This window comes from Myxocyprinus asiaticus, chromosome 5 (genome assembly GCF_019703515.2).
Source record: "Myxocyprinus asiaticus isolate MX2 ecotype Aquarium Trade chromosome 5, UBuf_Myxa_2, whole genome shotgun sequence".
NCBI classification, from domain to species: domain Eukaryota; kingdom Metazoa; phylum Chordata; class Actinopteri; order Cypriniformes; family Catostomidae; genus Myxocyprinus; species Myxocyprinus asiaticus.
The window spans coordinates 13,133,783-13,154,536 of NC_059348.1; the positions used below are offsets into that span (position 1 = coordinate 13,133,783).

At 42.0% G+C, this 20,754-nt stretch overlaps 1 protein-coding gene across 1 annotated transcript in view; it reads left to right on the top strand.

Moving 5' to 3' along the window:
* tmie (transmembrane inner ear) overlaps positions 1 to 20,754 on the top strand; it is a 32,077-nt gene that overhangs the window by 8,092 nt on the left and 3,231 nt on the right. Inside the window, exons 2-3 of the mRNA XM_051698066.1 lie at positions 11,719 to 11,836; positions 16,972 to 17,121. Of these exons, the coding sequence (XP_051554026.1) occupies positions 11,719 to 11,836; positions 16,972 to 17,121 (268 nt within the window). The remainder of the gene's footprint in view (positions 1 to 11,718; positions 11,837 to 16,971; positions 17,122 to 20,754) is intronic.

The following is a 20,754-nucleotide window of genomic DNA, read 5'->3' on the forward strand; positions in this document are numbered from 1 at the left end:
CTCCTGGGGCATATGGCATCCTCGGCGGTGGCCACCCCGCTCGGGTTGATGCATATGAGGCCGCTTCAGCACTGGCTCCAGACTCGAGTCCCGAGACGGGCATGGCGCCACGGGACACACCGCGTGGCCATTACACCGGTCTGTCACCGTCTTTTCAGCCCTTGGACCGACCTCTCGTTTCTACGAGCAGGTGTTCCTCTAGAACTGGTCTCCAGGCGCATCGTGGTCACGACAGACGCCTCCAAGACAGGCTGGGGCGCTGTTTGCAACGGGCACGCAGCCACCGGCCTCTGGACGGGTCCGCGGCTGCGTTGGCACATCAACTGCCTCGAGTTACTGGCAATTCTGCTCGCCCTGCGGAGGTTCCGGCCGTTGATCCAGGGCAAGCACGTGCTAGTTCGGACAGACAGCACGGCAGCGGTAGCATATGTCAACCGCCAAGGCGGTCTGCGCTCCCGCTGTATGTCACAACTCGCCCGCCGTCTCCTCCTCCGGAGTCAGCAGCACCTCAAGTCGCTGCGAGCCACTCATATCCCGGGCAACCTCAACGTTACAGCGGACGCGCTGTCACGGCAGGTTCCCCGCAGGGGAGAGTGGAGACTCCACCCCCAGGTGGTCCAGCTGATTTGGAGTCGATTCGGTCGGGCTCAGGTGGACCTGTTCGCCTCCCAAGAATCCTCCCACTGCCCGCTCTGGTACGCCCTCACCGAGGCTCCTCTCGGCATAGACGCATTGGCACACAGCTGGCCCCCTGGCATTCGCAAATACGCATTTCCCCCAGTGAGCCTACTTGCACAGACACTGTGCAAGGTCAGGGAGGACAAAGAGCAGGTCATCCTGGTAGCGCCCTACTGGCCCACCCAGACATGGTTCTCGGACCTCACGCTCCTCGCGACAGCTCCCCCTGGCAAATTCCCCTGAGGAAGGACCTTCTTTCTCAGGGACGGGGCACCCTCTGGCACCCGCGCCCAGACCTCTGGAATCTCCATGTCTGGCCCCTGGACGGGACGCGGAAGACCTAGGTGGCCTACCACCCGCGGTGGTAGACACGATCACTCAGGCTAGGGCCCCCTCTACGAGGCGCCTGTATGCCTTGAAGTGGTCTCTGTTCGCTAAGTGGTGTTCTTCTCGACACGAAGACCCCCAGAGATGCGCAGTCGGATCAGTGCTTTCCTTCCTGCAGGAGAGGTTGGAAGGGAGGCTGTCCCCTTCCACCTTGAAGGTGTACGTTGCTGCCATAGCAGCACACCACGACGCAGTTGAGGGTAAGTCCTTAGGGAAGCACGATCTGATCATCAGGTTCCTAAGAGGCGCTAGGAGGCTGAATCCCTCCAGACCGCTCTTCGTTCCCTCATGGGACCTCTCCGTAGTTCTTCAGGGCCTACAGAGAGCCCCCTTTGAGCCTTTGCAGTCAGTCGAGCTGAAGGCACTCTCCCTGAAGACTGCCCTCCTGACTGCGCTCACTTCCATCAAGAGGGTAGGTGACCTGCAAGCGTTCTCTATCAGCGAAACGTGCCTAGAGTTTGGTCCGGGTTATTCTCACGTGATCCTGAGACCCCGACCGGGCTATGTGCCCAAGGTTCCCACCACTCCTTTTAGGGACCAGGCGGTGAACCTGCAAGTGCTGCCCCAGGAGGAGGCAGACCCAGCCCTGGCGTTGCTGTGTCCGGTGCGTGCTTTGCGCATCTATTTGGATCGCACGCAGAGCTTTAGACTCTCTGAGCAGCTCTTTGTCTGCTTCGGTGCACAGCGGAAAGGAAGCGCTGTCTCCAAGCAGAGGATCGCCCACTGGCTTGTTGATGCCATATCTATGGCATATCTCACCCAAGACATGCTGCCCCCGGTAGGGCTACGGGCCCATTCTACCAGGGGTGTAGCGGCTTCTTGGGCTCTGGCCAGAGGTGCCTCTCTAACAGACATTTGTAGAGCAGCGGGCTGGGCAACACCCAACACCTTTGCAAGGTTCTACAACCTCCGGGTGGAACCGGTTTCGTCCCAGGTAGTGGCACGCAACACAAGCGGATAAGCCCGGGATAGCCGGCCGGGTGTATCGCTTGCACATAGCGCCTCCCACCTCCTTTTGAGCTGAAGACGTGCGCTGTTAATTCCCAGTAGTGTTCACAAAAGTTGTTCCCTGGTTGATTTCCTTCGAGCCCTGTGGCAGTCGAGTCTTCGGAGAGACTCACTGCCGGCCCAGTACACGTGCTATCTAAGAGCCCGGTGCTGGGGTAGGTGCTCCGCATGTGGCGGTTCCCTGTAAGGCTAACCCCATGCGATCTATATCTTCCGCTAGCTCGTTTCCCTGCTGGCAAACGGCGTCTTCCTTGGGCAGAGCCCCTCTGCCCCAGTCTCCATGTTGTAGTACCTCCTCCCCCATTGGGCAGGATCTACCTTGAAGGCTCTCCACATGGTTGGAAAGACCATGTGATGTATTCTTCCACTTAAATATCCCCCCTCTTGGGGCGAGGTGTGGTCTCCGCAGTGTCCTCCCCTTGGGAGGGACACCCCCGACTAGACCTGGCGGCCCAGTCGGATAATCCCCCTTCTTTTTTAGGGAGTGGAAAAAGAGAAGGGGAAAAGAGGCCACGACTGGGTTAAGCCCGTCTCTATCTTTGGGTAGTCGACTTGTCCCCGAGTAGGGCCGTTCGACACTCATAACTGTGTTGGGGGAGGTTACGTGTCGACCTGGTGCGCTGGCTATGAGGCACACAGCAAGTCTGCCCACCACACACCGCCAGTTCACGTAACACAGTTCAGCCTTGTGGCGTTTTGTATAGGGACCCCTAGTGTCACTACATCGACACCAACGTCGAGTGAGTGACAGATAGGGAACGTCATGGTTACTGGTGTAACCTCCGTTCCCTGATGGAGGGAACGAGACGTTGGTCCCTCCTGCCACAACGCTGAACTACCCGCTGAAATGGCCGGACCTTATATCGGCTCCTCAGCGTAAAACCTGAATGAGTGGTTGCATACCAGCTCCTTTTATACCCGTATGTCCGGGGGAGTGGCATGCAAATACCACTCGCCAATTTTCATTGGCCTTTTATCAAAGACCAGAGGTGTCTCGGGCTCCCAAGAGTGACCCCTAGTGTCACTACATCGACACCAACGTCTCGTTCCCTCCATCAGGGAACGGAGGTTACACCAGTAACCATGACGTTAAGTGTTTTTGATAGCTTTTGCAATTCACTATTGGCATGTGCACTTGTTTGAACAGGATATTTAATTTATTTGTATGATTTGCTATTACTGTTGAATCTACTGTTGAAGTTTGATTATAGTTGTTTGGCAGGAAAAAAGTTTATAAAAATATTAATATTTGGCATTTGGCATTATTTCTTTAAAGTCACCACTTTGGGGGGGGAAAAAAATCAATAATTTTATAAAACTGTGGATTGAAATGTTGCAAAGTTATTTTTCAAGTAGCTAAGGAATCGTTTGATTTCAAACAAAATGTAAATACTGTATTTTTTTTATTTGCCTAAATTGCAGCAACTTTAAAAAAATTGCTTGAAGCATGTTTTGGAACTAAACATGCTCAATAAATGGCATGAGCTAATCGATTCAAATCTAACAAGTGTAAATAGCTTTCATAACATTTAAGACTTCTAACCCTCCTAAACTGAACACTTTTAGCTTTTTATCTAGTTTGCATATTCGTGTGTTGTATTTGTCAAGAAAACATGCATGCATCTTGACACAGCATGTTCTGTTAACTCTCGAATATACTTGCTTTCTTGTGCTTCAAATCCAAGCAGGTGAAAGTTTGTGATACAAAACGAAAAGAAAGCTTACTGAGGCACCAACATCTTTAAGTCGGTGTACAGTAATGGTGCATGGAGCTCATATGAATTGGAAGGATTGGGTTAGCCACGGAGTGAATAGTGTGAGGGATTTCTTTCTTGCAGTTCTCAATGATATTTATTCACAGCAGGGATGGGTTCAATGCAAATCCTTGAGGTACTTGACTCTGCTGATCTTACACAATGAGTGGAGTTAAAGGGATTTCTCCTTGTCAAGCTGAGTTATCTATCAATCAGTACTGCAGGCTTTAAGAAATCTAAGCTCTCGAGTTCTGAGTTTTGGCTACCGTTGACTAGCATATTGACAGACAAACATGTACACTGTTCAGCCGAATTCTAACAGCAATCTACTGTAATTCTTAAATACAACAGTTTGCTGTAAAAAATGCTGCATTCTGGGAGATAAGAGCAGGCTCATTGTGACATGACTAGTTTAACAGTAAAAAGCTGTTATTTGCAAAGCATTTTGGGAAGATGAAAATTAAAAATCCTAGTTCCATCTTGGTGAAAGCTAGTGACATTTTGAACCATATATTTTAAAACCCAAAGTATAATAGGGTGTGCTAAGTGATTCCAGTCAGGCTCCCTAAGCAACCAATTGGCCCGGTTGCTAGGGTGGGTAGAGTCACGTTGGGTTAACCTCCTTGTGGTCGCTATAATGTGGTTCTCACTCTCAGTGGGGCGCATGGTGAGTTGTGTGTGGATGCCGTGGAGAATAGGGTGAGCTTCCACACGTGCTAGATCTCTGCGGCAACACACTCAACAAGCCACGTGATAAGATGCATGGATTGACGGTCTCAGATGCGGAGGCAACTGAGATTTGTCCTCTGCCACCTGGATTGAGGCGAGTCACTACGCCACCGTGAGGACTTAGCGCGCATTGGGAATTGGGCATTCCAAATTGGGGAGGGAAAAAAAAAAGTGAAGTATGGATCTGTGGCTTATTGTCAGTGTTCACGCTGTTGACACATAAAAACAATACTGGATCCAACCCTGTCACCCTTATTCTTCACTTGTCTAAATGCAATTAAAAAAGTACAATTAAACCTTTGATACTGTATAAAATACTGTATAAATGTAAAATAACAGTATTGCACTGCTTTGTGGGATCCTAAAATTGTGAAATACAGATCAGGTCTTGTGCTTGAATAAGATGCTTGGGTTGCATCAGGGTTTTATGGGGACATGAACAGAAGTCTTCATTCAGAATTAATAGAATTCTTAGCACTATTCAAAGAGAGTTCTGCAATGCAGATTTTTATACTGAGCATTTATTGTTAATGGTGAATTTATGAATTATCAACTAGACACATACAGATATCAACACTCAGCATACAAAACTCAACAATGGTGACAATCAACAATCATACTTTTAGATAAAAAGTAAAACCTGGACCTTAAACAAATAACTAAAACTGCAACAAAAACAACAGCAAAATAAACCATTAAATAGTAAAAAAAAAAAAAAAAAAGTGCTGGACATGATTGCATCACCTGTTTAACATCTCCTGTTTCACATTGCCTTGTTATTTCAACTCATCAAATTGTTATTAGTCTTAAATTGCTCCAGGCTCCAACTTTTTTGGAGCGTGTTGCAATCATCTGATTTGAAATTGCTGTACATTTTCAAAAAACATTGAAATTCACAAGGAAAAACATAATATAATGTGTAGTTGTAGTGCTTTCAATATAGCAAAGGGTGAATATAATTTACAAATCACTCCTTTTTGTTTTTATTAGCATTTATCATACTGTCCCATCTTTTTTGGAAATGGGGTTGTACATAAAATGGGTTAAGGATAGAGTTGGGGTTAGGTTTAGTACCTAGTAATTACTGTAGTTGTTGTAATATAGTACGTACATATAGAACAGTATTGTAAAATAAAGTGCTAAATTTTTTTAATCTTGCAGTCTAAGTCAGGCAAATGGTTTCATCAAAACATATGCAATGGTTTTTGGATTAAGGTAACTGATACTTTTCTAAGATAGCCCAGTTAGGAAATAATTGCATTAATCTCAAACGTATTAAGATCACACATAAATATTACACATTATAGCCTAGCGCTAATGAGAGCAGCAAGACAAAGAAGGTGGACTTGTATTTGTAAATCACAGATGGTCGTGGGCACTAAACAGAACAACACAGTTTTGTGACCCAAATGTGGAGCAGCCCACTGTGGGACTACAGCTATGGCCTGGTCCATGAGTTTCCTCATGCTTTTGCATTGTCTCTGTGCACTTTGCCCTGTGCAGACACAGATCCCCCAGATGAATTCATCATTTTATTTTGTTGTTGTTCTCTACATCCTCACAAATTGAAATGAGTTTATGGTTGCACTCCACTTGTTATATGGCAGTGTCAAAAGGGCATCTAGCTCTGCTGTCACTCCTGGGAAAATTGGACAACAATTTGTTACATGAAATTCCAACATAGTGTGCATGACATTCATCCGACAGTTGCCTGTCCACACGAGGACTATGAGGAAGTATTCAAAGGAGGCAAGCTGTCATGGAGATGCCAGATTATGTGATCTGAGAGTCACATGCTGAAGACATTGTTACAGGTCCTGTTTACACCTAGTATTAAGATTAGTCTTAGGTGATCCAATCACAAGTGGATAGGCGAGGCACTGTTTACATTTGGTAATAATATGCATCTCCTGTGACGACTTGTGTTTGGATTTCAAGGGGAAGATCTTTGAGTTTGTGACTGCATACATTACTGACCACATAAGTGTATTACTGCATGATAATAAAAAATAAAATAAAAATAAAAAAGCACAATAAAATGTTATACATTCATATTAACCTACGCAAATGTGACATTTCAAGGATAATTCTCAGTTATTTTAGTGGTGTACCTGCATTAACTAAACTTTAGACGTGCATACATGCATGATGACAAAATGATATTACTTTGCTCCTTACATGTACTGCAGAAGTTCTTAAATGTCCACTGAGTGGCGCTAAAAGCAAGTTAAATGTTTTCCAAACAGATGATGTTTTCAAAGTTAATTCTCTATTGAGTTTTGAATCAAGAATAACTATTCTCTAAACCTAAACCAGTGTGTCCCCTCTGATTTTTTCAGCAGCAGTGCTGTGTGCGCGTCCACAAGCCCGCAACACCAGACCCATATTAATGCGTGTTGGTCAAAGAATAAATGAAAACAGGGGTGTCAAACTCAATTTCAGCCTGGGCCACATCAGGGTTTATTTGTGCCCTCAAAGGGCCCTTTGAAAATGTGGCACCAGCACCTGCTTTGGTAGAACTCATGCAGTTACCAATAATGTTACGTTATGTGCATTGAAATGCACATTTGACAGTAAAGCATTCATTTTGAGGTTGGAATGCAGATGAAAATTATGATATTAACAACAGTAACATCTGTAGAAAAAATGAACACCTAGTTTTTATATGCCTAAATTGAAATATTCGGACAGTGTGACTAAGTTGGGTTCCCTTTCTGTCACTCACTCGACGTTGTGTCAATGTAGTGACACTAGGGGTCACTCTTGGGAGCCCCAAACACCTCTGCTTTTTTGAAAAAAGGCCAATGGGAATTGGCGAGTGGAATTTGCATGTCACTCCCCCGGACATACAGGTATAAAAGGAGCTGGTATGCAACCACTCATTCAGATTTTCTCTAAGGAGCCGAGCGGTTGTATTCAGTGCACTTAATTCAATTCCCTCCAAAGACGCACCTCAAACCTGCTGGATTTACAGCGCATTTCAGCGGCTTCTCCACCTCTGCACCCGTGGTGTGCAGAGAACACCCCTGGGTGCTTCGGCAGAGTGAAAATAAGAGAGTATATTCTAAAAGAGTCTATTTTCATTCGCAAAAAGAGCGGCACACACGGAACGTCTTTTTAAATATGCCTTTCCGTTTGTGTGTTATTCCTGGTTGTGGTCGTTATCTCTCTGCTTCTGACGGCCACGATCGCTGTCTTACGTGTCTGGGCACTGCCCACATGGAGACATCGTTCGTGGATGAGTCATGTCCTCATTGCGAGAACAATGCAGCCTCCACCCTGCATGCCATGGCTCTCCTGCAAGTACACCAAGCCAAGGCGCTAAAAGAACTGCACGAGGGTAGTTCTGACCCGGGATTGATGCAGGAACTGCGCTCGGCAACCGACCTCGCTCTCCGGGCGATGAAAGTCACGGCACGGTCTCTCGGGCAGGCGATGTCCACCCTGGTGGTCCAGGAGCACCACCTTTGGCTCAACTTGGTCGAGATGGGAGAGGCAGACAAGGCACGGTCCCTTGATGCCCCCATTTCCCAGGTTGGCCTGTTTGGCGACACCGCCGAGGACTTTGCCCAGCAGTTCTCGGCGGTGAAGAAGCAGACGGAGGCCTTACAACATATCCTGCCCCGGCGCGGCTTAAGACCCCACACCCTGTATGCTTGTCGCCAAGGGTGTCCTCCTGCAGCAACAACACTGGCTCCGCCGCAGCCCACCCCCATGGCCCGGCTCCGGCATGGAGCCCTCCACAGGAAGCAGATGCCACCCATCTCTTGGCCAGCCGCTAAGAACCTGAGGAAGGCTTCAAAGCGTCCCCGAGATGGACCCAGGGGCGAGGAGACCGCTTCTCTGGAGCTGGTTGACAGACCACTCCATCCCCCGGTGGAGGGCCGGGAGGAGAATATTTTGTCGCCACATGCCCAGGAGGCTGTGGCACCCAAAAGCTTGACAAAAGAATGGTTTCCTTGTCTCCTGGGTCACATGTCCGGTGTGCACGGCCGTCGTCACGACTACCATCCACCATCCCATTTTGGCAGGTATGGCGCTCCCCTGTGCACCCAGCTGTGGCACAAACACGCCCACACGGGATTGGTTCCGGTGGACTACGGGGACGAGATTCCTCCTCCCCCCTCCTCGGCCAATCTTATTGTGGGCGGCAGGAGCCAGGTAAGCGCTTCGATGTCCCTGGACTCAGCATGGCCACGGGGCTTGAGTCCCCTCGACATGGCACCTCGAGCTCTGCCCCGCTGAGAGGCCCAACCCGCCGGTATGTCTGACGTGATCATTCCCTTGGTCCCCCTAGTGCTGTTGTAATGATAAGTCAGCGGAGTTGGGATTCATGTGCAGCTTTAGTAACAGTAAACATAGTAATATAGACAGGCAGGGGGCGATCACCAGCAATAGTAGTATCCAAGGTAAATCAGAGAGATCACAAAACAGGCAAGAGGTCAGGGCAGGCGGCAGGCAATCACAGGTAATATCCAGGTAAACAAAGCAGTAACAGTAGGCAGGCAGCAAAGGGTCAAAACAGGGTAAACAGTCCAGGATCATACACAGGTTTGGCAGTAAATACAGATAACACTCAGAAATGTCAGCCAGGGCAAAACAAGACTTTGCAAAGACAGAGAGTGAGAGTGAGTCTTAAATAGCTGAGTAGATAGGCAACAGGTGAGGAGGTAATCAGTGTCAGGTACGGGGATTATGGGAAATAGAGTCCGGAGAGTTAGAGTCAATACTCAGGTGATTGAGCCCTCTGGTGGTGAGTGGGAGGAGCTACAGAGGCAGGATTCGTGACAGCTGTTTCATTCCGCTTTTGAAGAGAGCAAAATGTAATCCTAAACATACAGTTGACAGGGAAAGGCTAATTTATATTCACGAGGAAAGCACTTACTGATTGTTCAGTGAAACGTTGTGATCCCCTGGCATTGAAATGTAGCAAGTTTGACACGTGTTGTTATGCGGTGAACCCACTGTGTGTAAGTGCATGTATTTGTGTGGTGGGGTCCCTTTCGTAGTGTAGAAAGAACACAGCTGACTGGGGTTGGCAAGCGTTATGTTGCATCAAGAATATTAAATTAACCATGTGAAATCCCAACAGGAGCGCTTGTAATTCAGCAGTGGCGCAGCACCACAATGCATATAGGGGAAACACTGCTAAACCTAGACGATAGTGTCATAAAAGCAAATGTGACATGAAATACACAATTGCTGAAGCAACAACATCATTTTGTGATGCTTCTTTGACACCTTTGGCTCAAACATTGACTTGCATGCTCTTCAGGACTCGTACCCCAGTCCTTTGCATCGCAAGTGCAGTGTTTTATTAGTTGAGCTTCTGCATAATTTGATTGTGACAGAACAAGCTTATAAATCCAGTTGGTTATGTAACCTAATGCAAACGTTAAAATGTATCCCTTTACACGCTATGCACTTTAGTAAAACATCTTTAACAAGTAGTGTCATTAGGTCTTAGCCAAATCTGGCCTGACACACATCAATATCTTAAGTCATAAGTTTTAATAAATCCACACATAACTTGGCTAAGTCACTAGTTAAATAAGTTCTGGGCTCTCCAGGTCCAGGTACACAATATCAGTCAGGTCACTAGCTGTTTAAGCCATTTGGCCAAACTGGCCCAGGCACACAGAGATTTAGTTTAGGAACGTTGGCTATGCAGTAGCCAAGTGCTTGCATATGTATTCACGTACTTGTGCCAAGTGTTTTAGACTGAAGTGTTTATGAATATTTACTCGTGATTTGTGTGAAACTAAATATAAGTCATTGTTTTAGCGGCTCCAGAGTTTATTCCACCAGGAAACTGCCACACTATGTACAAAAGGCTGCGTAAAAATCATTTTGCAAAAAGGTATGTAATTAAACCAAGTTGGCACTTCTCATCTGTGTCACTACAACCACATCAACCACACTTAAGAACTTTCATAAAGTCTTGTGCATCTATACTGTACAGTATGTATACATTTTTTCAAATTTTCCGATCACATTTTCTTTAAGACACATATATCTGCAAAGTTTAAAACTCTTGTTGTTTTGCAGTGGTTGATTGACAAGTGAGTAGGTGGTCCTTCACATGTACAATACAAACACAATGTTATCCAAAGTGTTTTTGACCAAATGTGGTTGAATTGGACGAATCTCAAAAGGTTTCGGACCACGTTTACACCTGTATTTAGCGTTATTATGTTTCAAATGGATCGCCTACAAAGGATGTTAAAGGGTTAGTTCACCCAAAAATGAAAATTCTCTCATGGTTTACTTACCTTTAAGCCATGCCAGATGTGTATGACTTCTTCAGCAGAACCGAAGTGAAGATTTTTAAGCAGATTTCAGCTCAGTTTGTCCATGCAATGCATGTAAATGGGTACCATTAGACTGCTGACTGTCTGACGGTTCAAAAGGCAAATTTAAGCAGCATAAAATAATCCACATGACTCCAGATGACCAATTAATGTCTTCTGAAGCAAATTGATAGGTTGGTGTAAGAATTATTAAAGACTAGGAGATCTTCCTGGAGTCACCCGTTGAAGACGATGGTTGGTTATTTTAGCAACCACATCACATACAGTTTCATGAAGTTAGTTCCTCAACAAAAAAACTTTGGCTCACAAGGACCCGAAGGACTTGTTGAACAGAAGAAGGCCTTCAGGTGTGGGAATAACTAAAGAGATTGTAGGTAGTACCAAAAGAGAAAGCTCTACTGGTATAAGGGTACAGGAGTGCAGCCTTCAAAAAAAGACCACATGAGGTGTGGAATGGACCATCACTACAGGCTAGTAGGATAGTGCAGAAGAACTTGGACAACACATCAACACTCTGACCCAGTGCCTGACCCAACCTTCCATCAGTTCGCCATATGACAAACACCTGTTGTATTATTCGACCAAAATCACACATGTTCGTGTATGATCTCCAGCTTGCTAACTGGGCGCTAGCTTAGAATAATTTTTTGTTTTCCAGACTCCCCCTAACTTCCACTTTTCCCCTACCTTTTAATATCTAAAAATGCACTGCAAGCAATTCAAAGGCTTTCAAAAGTGTCTAACTCTCTTCTCTCCCATGTGACCACACTGGTAGTTGCTGGAGTTGTTTATCACTACAACTGTTGTCAAAGTGCTGTATGATAATAGTTATTGTTCTTTTATCTCTACAGCTCTTGCCAACAGACCCTCCGAAAAAACCAGACCCGGTCACCTCAGAAACTGTGGTCTTTTGGGGTCTACGCTTATGGCAGGTTGTGGGCATTTTCTCCATGTTCATCTTAGCAATTAGTAAGTGTTTAAAAGTATTAATCTTACGTCAACATGAATGTTTATCTTACGTTAACTTAAAGGAATATTCCGGGTTCAGTACAAGTTTAGCTCAGTCGACAGCATTTGTGGCATAATGTTGAGTACCACAAAAATTTATTTTGACTTGCTCCTCCTTTTCTTAAAAAAAATAAATAAATAAAATAAAAAATCTGGGTTCCAGTGAGACACTTAGAATAGAAGTGAACAGGGCCAATCCATAAACATTAAAATACTCACAAATATTTCAAAACTATAGCCACAAGAATTAAACAAGATGTGTGTTAACATGATTTTAGTGTGATAAAATCGCTTAACCTTTTCTGTGTAAAGTTTTTGCCAATTTTTAAACTTTGTTACCATGACAATGTAATGTCAACAAACACTAAAATGACTGGAAAAAGTCTATTTAAACAACTTTACATCTCAAATAATACATGAGTTTTAACAAAAGAATTAATGAATGTGCCTTTTAGGATTCCTCCGGTAGGAGGAAACCTATTGATTTCCACTATAAATATTTTACTATTATGCCAGTATACTCTTGTCCAATGGTAATGCTACAAAATCAGCCATTGCTACAGTTGCTTTGAAATGTTGTGTACATGTGTGAAGTACATGTCTCTACCATGTCAATTTTTAAATAATTTGCAGTTTTGAGGAAGTATCCGCATTGATGCTTGCAGCTATATTATTAAATTATTTTCTTCACATTTCTGCCTTTAAACCCTCCAAAAATTGTCCCCATTCACTTCCATTGTAAGTGCCTCACTGTAACCTCGATTTTTGCTTTTTTCAAAGAAAAAAAGGGACGAGTCTAAACAAATTTTTGTGGCATCAACATTATGCCACAAATGCTGTCGATTTAACCTAACTTGTATTGAACCCAGAATATTCCTTTAAGTTTATCTGACGTTATCTTAAGTCAATATGAAATGGCATTCGTAACACATTTTGCTTCCGTAATGTGACATAACAAGTGAGACAAAATATTTAGAATGGCACATGAATTTATTGTATAATGATTGTTATCAAAGAGGTTTCCTGAACACTCCCCCCATCTTCCATTGGTGGGACAAATCAGCCTGATCTCATTATTATTTGTAGGTATTCATCTATTTTTGTACATTTGGATAGATACAGAAACATATAATGTGGACATATTGACAGCATCTAAAACTTTTGTATGTACATTTAGGAATCCTTTATAATAAATATATACTTGTACTGTATAGTTGCATTGTTACTATTTTATATCTCTAACCCTACCCCTAAACATATAAATTTTTCAACAGTAATTGGAAATAAATTTGGTTTCAATATAATATTATATAGATATTTTGAGTCTCTTATCCCACACCTACCCCTAAACCTAACCCTAACAATTTCTTATGTAATGTAGAAATGTAAACAGGACCATAAATGTAATCACAATACTTTATTCAGCAAAATTGCACAAAAGAGTTGAGAAGTAGTCCAAAGACGATGTGCTGCATTTAAAGTGCTCTTTGACAGCATACAATAACTTTGTGTGAGGTAGAATTAAAAGGGATCATGTCATGAGGAATAACATTTTCCTGTAAATTTCAGAACTCAAAACTTAATCCCCAATGCAATAAAAGCATTTATTGAAACCAAGCTGCCAAAACACCTCGTTCTCTACTTCCGCAACTTACCTATGTCACTAAGGGTACTCATTAATTCATGACAGCCTACACTAACAACATCAACGCCTACTTTACATCATTGCACTCTTGGCCTTGCCCACTGGCCCTGGGGCTCAGTTGTAGAGAGAGCAGGGGCAAACAGTGTGGCCTCGTGTGGTCTAACTATTCCTAAACACCAAATGGGACCCATCTGGACTATTTTGAATTATTTTTGTATCTAAACATGGACTATACAGATGTCTTTGACTGTTGTCATGTCTCTGGCCTCGCTTTTAAAAGACGCTGTGTCAAATTACAACTCAGTTTTACGCCGTTCGGTTACATTCAGCTGCTGCCACTTGTTGTTGTGTGCACAAACTGCTCAACATACTGTTCTTTCACCAATCTGTGCTATTTTTAATTGTTGGTGTATTTAAACACACACTAAATGACATCTTTAACCGTTTTGATGCGTTTCTGGTGATGTGCACCTCAGTACAGGATGATACTGGAAACTGGAAGTGTGCGTCTTCATTGTGCTTTGGACTATCAATGTGCGTCTTGTGAATGTGTCTTCAGCGTATTTCAGTGTAGATTGTTTGTGGACCAGTCATAAAATGATTCAAGCTTTGAAAAGGGATTGTCATTGAAGGATGGGGTAGTTAAAAACACTATTGGACCCGATCAGAAACGTAAGTAAACAGTTCCATTCATGAATATTTCATATGTTATGTATGTTTGATAGTTTATGGTGCTGAAACCTACACCGGTCAAGTCCGTTGATGCAACACGACACAACGGCTTGAGGCTGTGTGCGCCGGGCGCACTGACAAACTTTCCACGAACTTTTTAAAACCGTTTATTTGTGTTGTTGTTGGCAGTAGTAGTGCTAGCACAAAATAGAACTTAAGATCCGTTTATTGTTTACTGCAACGGACGCATCCATGGTAGATAGCATCATTAATTATAATAGGCTCTATTGCTTTTGACGTGACGCGCCTCTCACGTCCAGCTGTGCTTGAGATGAACAGATTAATATATTCGGATGCAATGTGTTGGATGTGCGTTATGTGTAAACCCTGAAATGTAGTTTTATAATATTGTGGGGTTTTTCCATTCTCTGCCGACTAGTGATGTCATTCATGAACGATTCGTTCATTTTGAACGAATCTTTTATGTGACTCAGAAGAACGAGTAGTCTCAGAGAGTGATTCGTTCATTTTGTGTTGGCTGCGCATGCGCATTGCGCAACCTCCGTTCGTTTGTTACGTGAAAACCGCATAGGCGCTGTACAGGAAACAGAAATGATTAGTTCACCTTTCAACTCTTGGTCCGAGTCATTCGTTCTTTTTTCACGTGACAGCCATATACACTATCGTATATACAGTGTTGGGAGGGTTACTTTTGAAATGTATTCCACTACAGATTACAGAATGTAATTGTAATGTAATGCTAAATTGTAATATAATGCTAAATTGTAATGTATTGCTGTAAAATGTAATTTGTAACGTATTTCGTTAGATTACTCAAGGTCAGTAATGTATTCTAAATACTTTGGATTACTTCTTCAGCACTGGTAGATTTTTTCACTTTTGACTATAAAAACTCAGTAAGACAAAATGCACATGTTAAAAATACATTCTCTGAAAAACCTAAATATCTTATGCAGTGTTGTTTCTAAAACAAGATAAATCAAATTGATCTGGTTTTAAGGATTTTTAGATATTTTTACAGGAAAACAATAAAAATTTTTTATCAAGAATATAATTTTTGCCCTAATATCAAAGGTCTTACTAGAAAAAAAGAAATTATCTAACGTGAATTTTCTTGATAAAAATATATGATCGTGCCTGGTAACGTGCATGTAAAATGGCTAGAAATAGCATTTTAGCTTAGCGTAAAGCTGACAATTTACACAAGGTTTATTTCTATTTCTTCTGCTCCAAACTTACTTCAGACTTACTTCTCTGTCTGCTCGTATGAATGTAACACGTCATAAGAAAGTGTTTCACCACTGTTCAAATGCACTTTGGATCGCATCATTTATATGTATAAATGTTTTCCATCTGAAAGGACTAAATATTAAATGAGACAAATGACAATAAAATGCAAAGTAATCTCTTCAGTAATCAAAATACTTTTTGAATGTAACTGTATTCTAATTACCAATGATTTAAATTGTAACTGTAGTGGAATACAGTTACTTATATTTAGTATTTTAAATACGTAATCCCGTGACATGTATTTTGTTACTCCCCAACCCTGCGTATACGGCTGTCACGTGACAAAAGAACGAACGACTCGACAAGAAGATTCAATCCAGAGGTGAACTAATCTTTCTGTTTCTCATAATTTGTCCTTGGCTGCATTAACAATTTTTCCTTATTGGGACTATAATCAAAGTTTGTGTAAGTAGACGTGTTGGGGGGGATTTGGCTATTGAAAATGTAACATTTTAATTTAATTCTGCTCAAATGAATGAAATTACTTGAATAAAGATTCATTCATTTTGCTGAACGAGACTCAAAGATTCAAGTCAGTAAAATGATCCAATTTTCCCATCACTACTGCCGACTGAATTTCAGATATGGCTGTATTTGAGGGGCTGCACAATGTTAGCCAATCAGAACAGTGCATTACATTGACATTTAAAGGAGGAGCTGAGGCCAAAACCGAGCATTTCTACAGAGAGCAAAAAAAAAAAAAAAAAAAAAGAACAGGTTGGAAAATTATCATATATTACTAAATTATGACTGTTTTGGTGAAACAAATTACTTAACGTTATCAGTGGACCTCAGGGAAGATAATACAACTTTTAAAAAGAGCATTTCATGACCCCTTTAAGTTATCACTGAAAATCTTGTCCTGATCCACTCCGTAAAGGCATCGTATGTTAATCAAACAAATACATCACTGTGAATATGGCATGTGGCAATTGGCCACAAGACACGTGTGAGCCAATGAGCATTTGACATCACTGAGGTAAAACCTGTGGTGGCAAATTAAATAAAGATTACATAAAACAGTAATATGATCAAATAGTTTATGTAATTGTAACGGATTACAGTTACACATTTTTGTATCCTGATTACCTAACGCCGTTACAAGTATTCCATCACTCCCCAAAACTCCCAAAAACATTTGTAATAAAATGTGTAGTTACTGTGTTTTCCTGTGTCTGCGCATATTAAACTGATATATGAGAAAGTATTTTAGCATGAAGAAATTACGCACTTCAGCTTAAAGATGGCAAATTATGCATTAATTTTGGACATTTTGAATGTTTGGCATTCCGATTCACCTGTGTGTTTTATTTTGATGTCAAAGTAAACACTCAAGTGACTGTTAATGAAATTCCCCCAGAGCAAAATGCCATTTACAACATTAACAAAGGTATTTTAGCTGCTGCCAGCTGCTTGTGAAGGACAATTCACTTTCAAAGATTTCAAAGCCCTCTACCTCATTTCACAGTAATAACATTGTGCTGCATCTTCAAATGCCGAATTCCCCGGACGAAAAAAGAGATTGAGGCTCGGCACGCACAAAGACTGGCCGCCAAAACGTACGCCAACACCCTGGAGACGGTGCCCCCTCTCAATGAGCTCACAGAGGTACCGGGAGGTAAGGGCCACGTACGCTGTTTGTTCTTTCAGTTCTGAGAAATCTCACACTGTTATCGTCTCATTTGTGGCCATCTTATCTGTCTTTGTGTTTTGTTTGTGTCTTTTTTATTAAAAAGACTCTGTAACAAGTAACATGTTTTTATATGAGATGTTTTCGTCGAAGAGATCCTCATTAACTGGGAGGGTGGCTGAGTTTGATTTTGCAAAGCAGATCACTTTCAAGATTTTATTAATATATTTGTGACATCTCATTTGCAAAATAATTTCTTTCTTTCTTTGATCAACAAAAAAACTACACCAACTCTACCAAAAAAGAGAGAAAACATTCAATACACCTTAAACCCATTATTGTAACATTGTAAAAAAAATGAATCATGCAACACAAATCATAAATTCAATCACAAACAAAATCAATTAATACATGTGGCACATCAGTATAATGTTACAGATACCAACTTAGCCTTTCCTTACAAACTACGTATAAAAAATAATAAACAAATTGTACTAATATTCTTTCTTTCTTTTTTTGGTCCCACTTAAAATTAGGTGTCTTTAACTACTATGTACTGAAGCATTTGATACAATTTACTTATCATGTACATACGGGTTGTTGCATTGTACTTACTTTTATCCTTGTGCGACCCCACATCCTTCTGCGTGGACTGTATGTTTTGTCTTCGCTAAACGCTATATGACAAAACAACATGGCACCGATCTCAACAGAGATTTTGTTTGAGAGAAACACCAAAAAACTACATCTGGTAAGAAACCTCATTAAGTTTTTACATTGAAACCTGTTTGAGTCAAAATGTTAGAGACGCATTTTTTTAATTTGAGAAATATATCGCGAAACTGCACACTGTTAAACACAAAGATCATTAGTGATGACACCTGCTGTTAACAAGCAGAGTCTACTGAAGGAAAGAGAAACAACAAGAACAAGAAAACAAGAGAACAAACCAGCAGACACCACAACAATTAAATCTGTCTTACTGAGATATACATCAACTGCAAAAAAAATGTTATTAGACAATAATCTTTCAACATGTCGTCTCAGGAAGTTTAAAAGGAGTGTTAATTTAACACTGGGGATTTTGCTGTGTGCTGATCATTACTTTGAATCAGAATTAATTATGCTAATTTCTGATTGGTAAAATGTTTAAGCACTGGCTATTACTTCTCAATGTTCAAAGAGAACATTGAAATTTTGTTGTCAAAATAGTACACTGTATTTACACTGGAGGCCAAAAGTTTGGAATAATATACAGATTTTGCTCTTATGGAAAGAAATTAACTTTTATTCACCAAAGTGGCATTCAACTGATCACAATGTATAGTCAGGACATTAATAATTTGAAAAATGTATATTACAATTTGAAGCATCAGAACTTCTTAAAATACTAAATTGTTCTCATCAAAAAATCCTCCATGTGCAGCAATGACAGCTTTGCAGATCCTTGGCATTCTAGCTGTCAGTTTGTCCAGATACTCAGACGACATTTCACCCCACGCTTCCTGTAGCACTTGCCATAGATGTGGCTGTCTTTTCGGGCACTTCTCACGCACCTTACAGTCTAGCTGATCCCACAAAAGCTCAATGGGGTTAAGATCCATAACACTCTTTTCCAATTATCTGTTGTCCAATGTCTGTGTTTCTTTGCCCACTCTAACCTTTTCTTTTTGTTGTTCTGTTTCAAAAGTGGCTTTTTCTTTGCAATTCTTCCCATAAGGCCTGCACCCCTGAGTCTTCTCTTTACTGTTGTACATGAAACTGGTGTTGTGCGGGTAGAATTCAATGAAGCTGTCAGCTGAGGACATGTGAGGCGTCTATTTCTCAAACTAGAGACTCTGATGTACTTATCCTCTTGTTTAGTTGTACATCTGGCCTTCCACATCTCTTTCTATCCTGGTTAGAGCCAGTTGTCCTTTGTCTTTGAAGACTGTAGTGTACACCTTTGTATGAAATCTTCAGTTTTTTGGCAATTTCAAGCATTGTATAGCCTTCATTCCTCAAAACAATGATTGATTGACGGGTTTCTAGAGAAAGCTGTTTCTTTTTTATAATTTATGACCTAATATTGACCTTAAGACATGCCAGTCTATTGCATACTGTGGCAACTCAAAAACAAACACAAAGACAATGTTAAACTTCATTTAATGATCCAAATAGCTTTCAACTGTGTTTGATATAATGGCAAGTAATTTTCTTGGACCAAATTAGCAATTTAGCATGAATCCTCAAGGATAAGGTGTTGGAGTGATGGCTGCTGGAAATGGGGCCTGTCTAGATTTGATCAAAAATTACTATTTTCAAATAGTGATGGTGCTGTTTTTTTACATCAGTAATGTCCTGACTATACTTTGTAATCAGTTGAATGCCACTTAAAGTACCAATTTCCTTCTGAAACAGCTACATCTGTACATGATTATACATCATGATGGCGCCGTGGATGGCTGCCTCGGTGTGGAGTGCTTCTATTGTTTTGTTATTTTTGTTTGTTTGTCCTGTGTTTAGTAATCTTTTTTCAGTCAGTTTTACAAGAGACGAACTGCTGAACATTCGACAGCATACACCAGTCAATATTTTCCCGGATTTTGAATATTCTGACATTTTGTTTGACATTCTAGTTGGAGGCGCGGTTGTGTTGTTTAAACGCGCTAGGAGATGCAGGAGAGGGAGATGAGCAGGCGCGCTGGTCAGGCTCCGTCGGCACGGCTTTCAAACAACGCTGCCGAGCATTCATCTAGCAAATCTCCTCTCTCTCCCTAACAAAATGGACGAACTACATCTCCTCACCCGCACAAACAAGGACTTTTCAAACTCTGCTGCCTTGTGCTTCACAGAAACCTGACTGAGTGAAGCCATTCTGGACAGCGCGTTACATCTGCCAGGCTTTCAGCTGTTCAGAGCAGATCGCATCACGGAGTTAACGGGGAAAACGAGAGGCGGTGGAACATGCTTTTACATCAATGAAAGTTAGTGTACAGATGTAACAACGTTAAAGAGGATGTGCTGTCCTAATTTGGAAGCGCTCTTTATTAACTGTAAGCCTTTCTACTCGCCGCGGGAGTTTTCCTCGATTATTCTGGTGAGTGTGTATATCGTGCCAAATGCATGTTTGAACACAGCGCTGCAACAGCTGGCTGATCAAATCACAGACACAGAACAACAATACCCGGACTCAGTTATTATTATTCTTGGGGATTTTAACAAAGCAAACCTTACATGTGAACTGCCCAAATACGAACAGCACATTACATGCCCCACCAGAGACAGAAATATACTGGATCACTGCTACACAACAATAAAGGATGCATATCGCTCTGTTCCTAGAGCAGCTTTGGGACTATCTGATCACTGTCTGGTTCATCTTCTTCCAACCTACAGACAGAAATTAAAATCTGCTAAGCCTGTATTAAGGACTGTAAAGAGATGGACCAATGAAGCAGAGCTGGAACTACAAGCCTGCTTTGACTGCACTGATTGGAGTGTTTTTGAGGCTGCAGACACCAATCTGGATGAGCTCACAGATACTGTTACATCATATATCAGTTTTTTTGAGGATATGTGCATTCCTACTAGGACTTATTTAACATTTAACAATGACAAACCATGGTTTACAGCGGAACT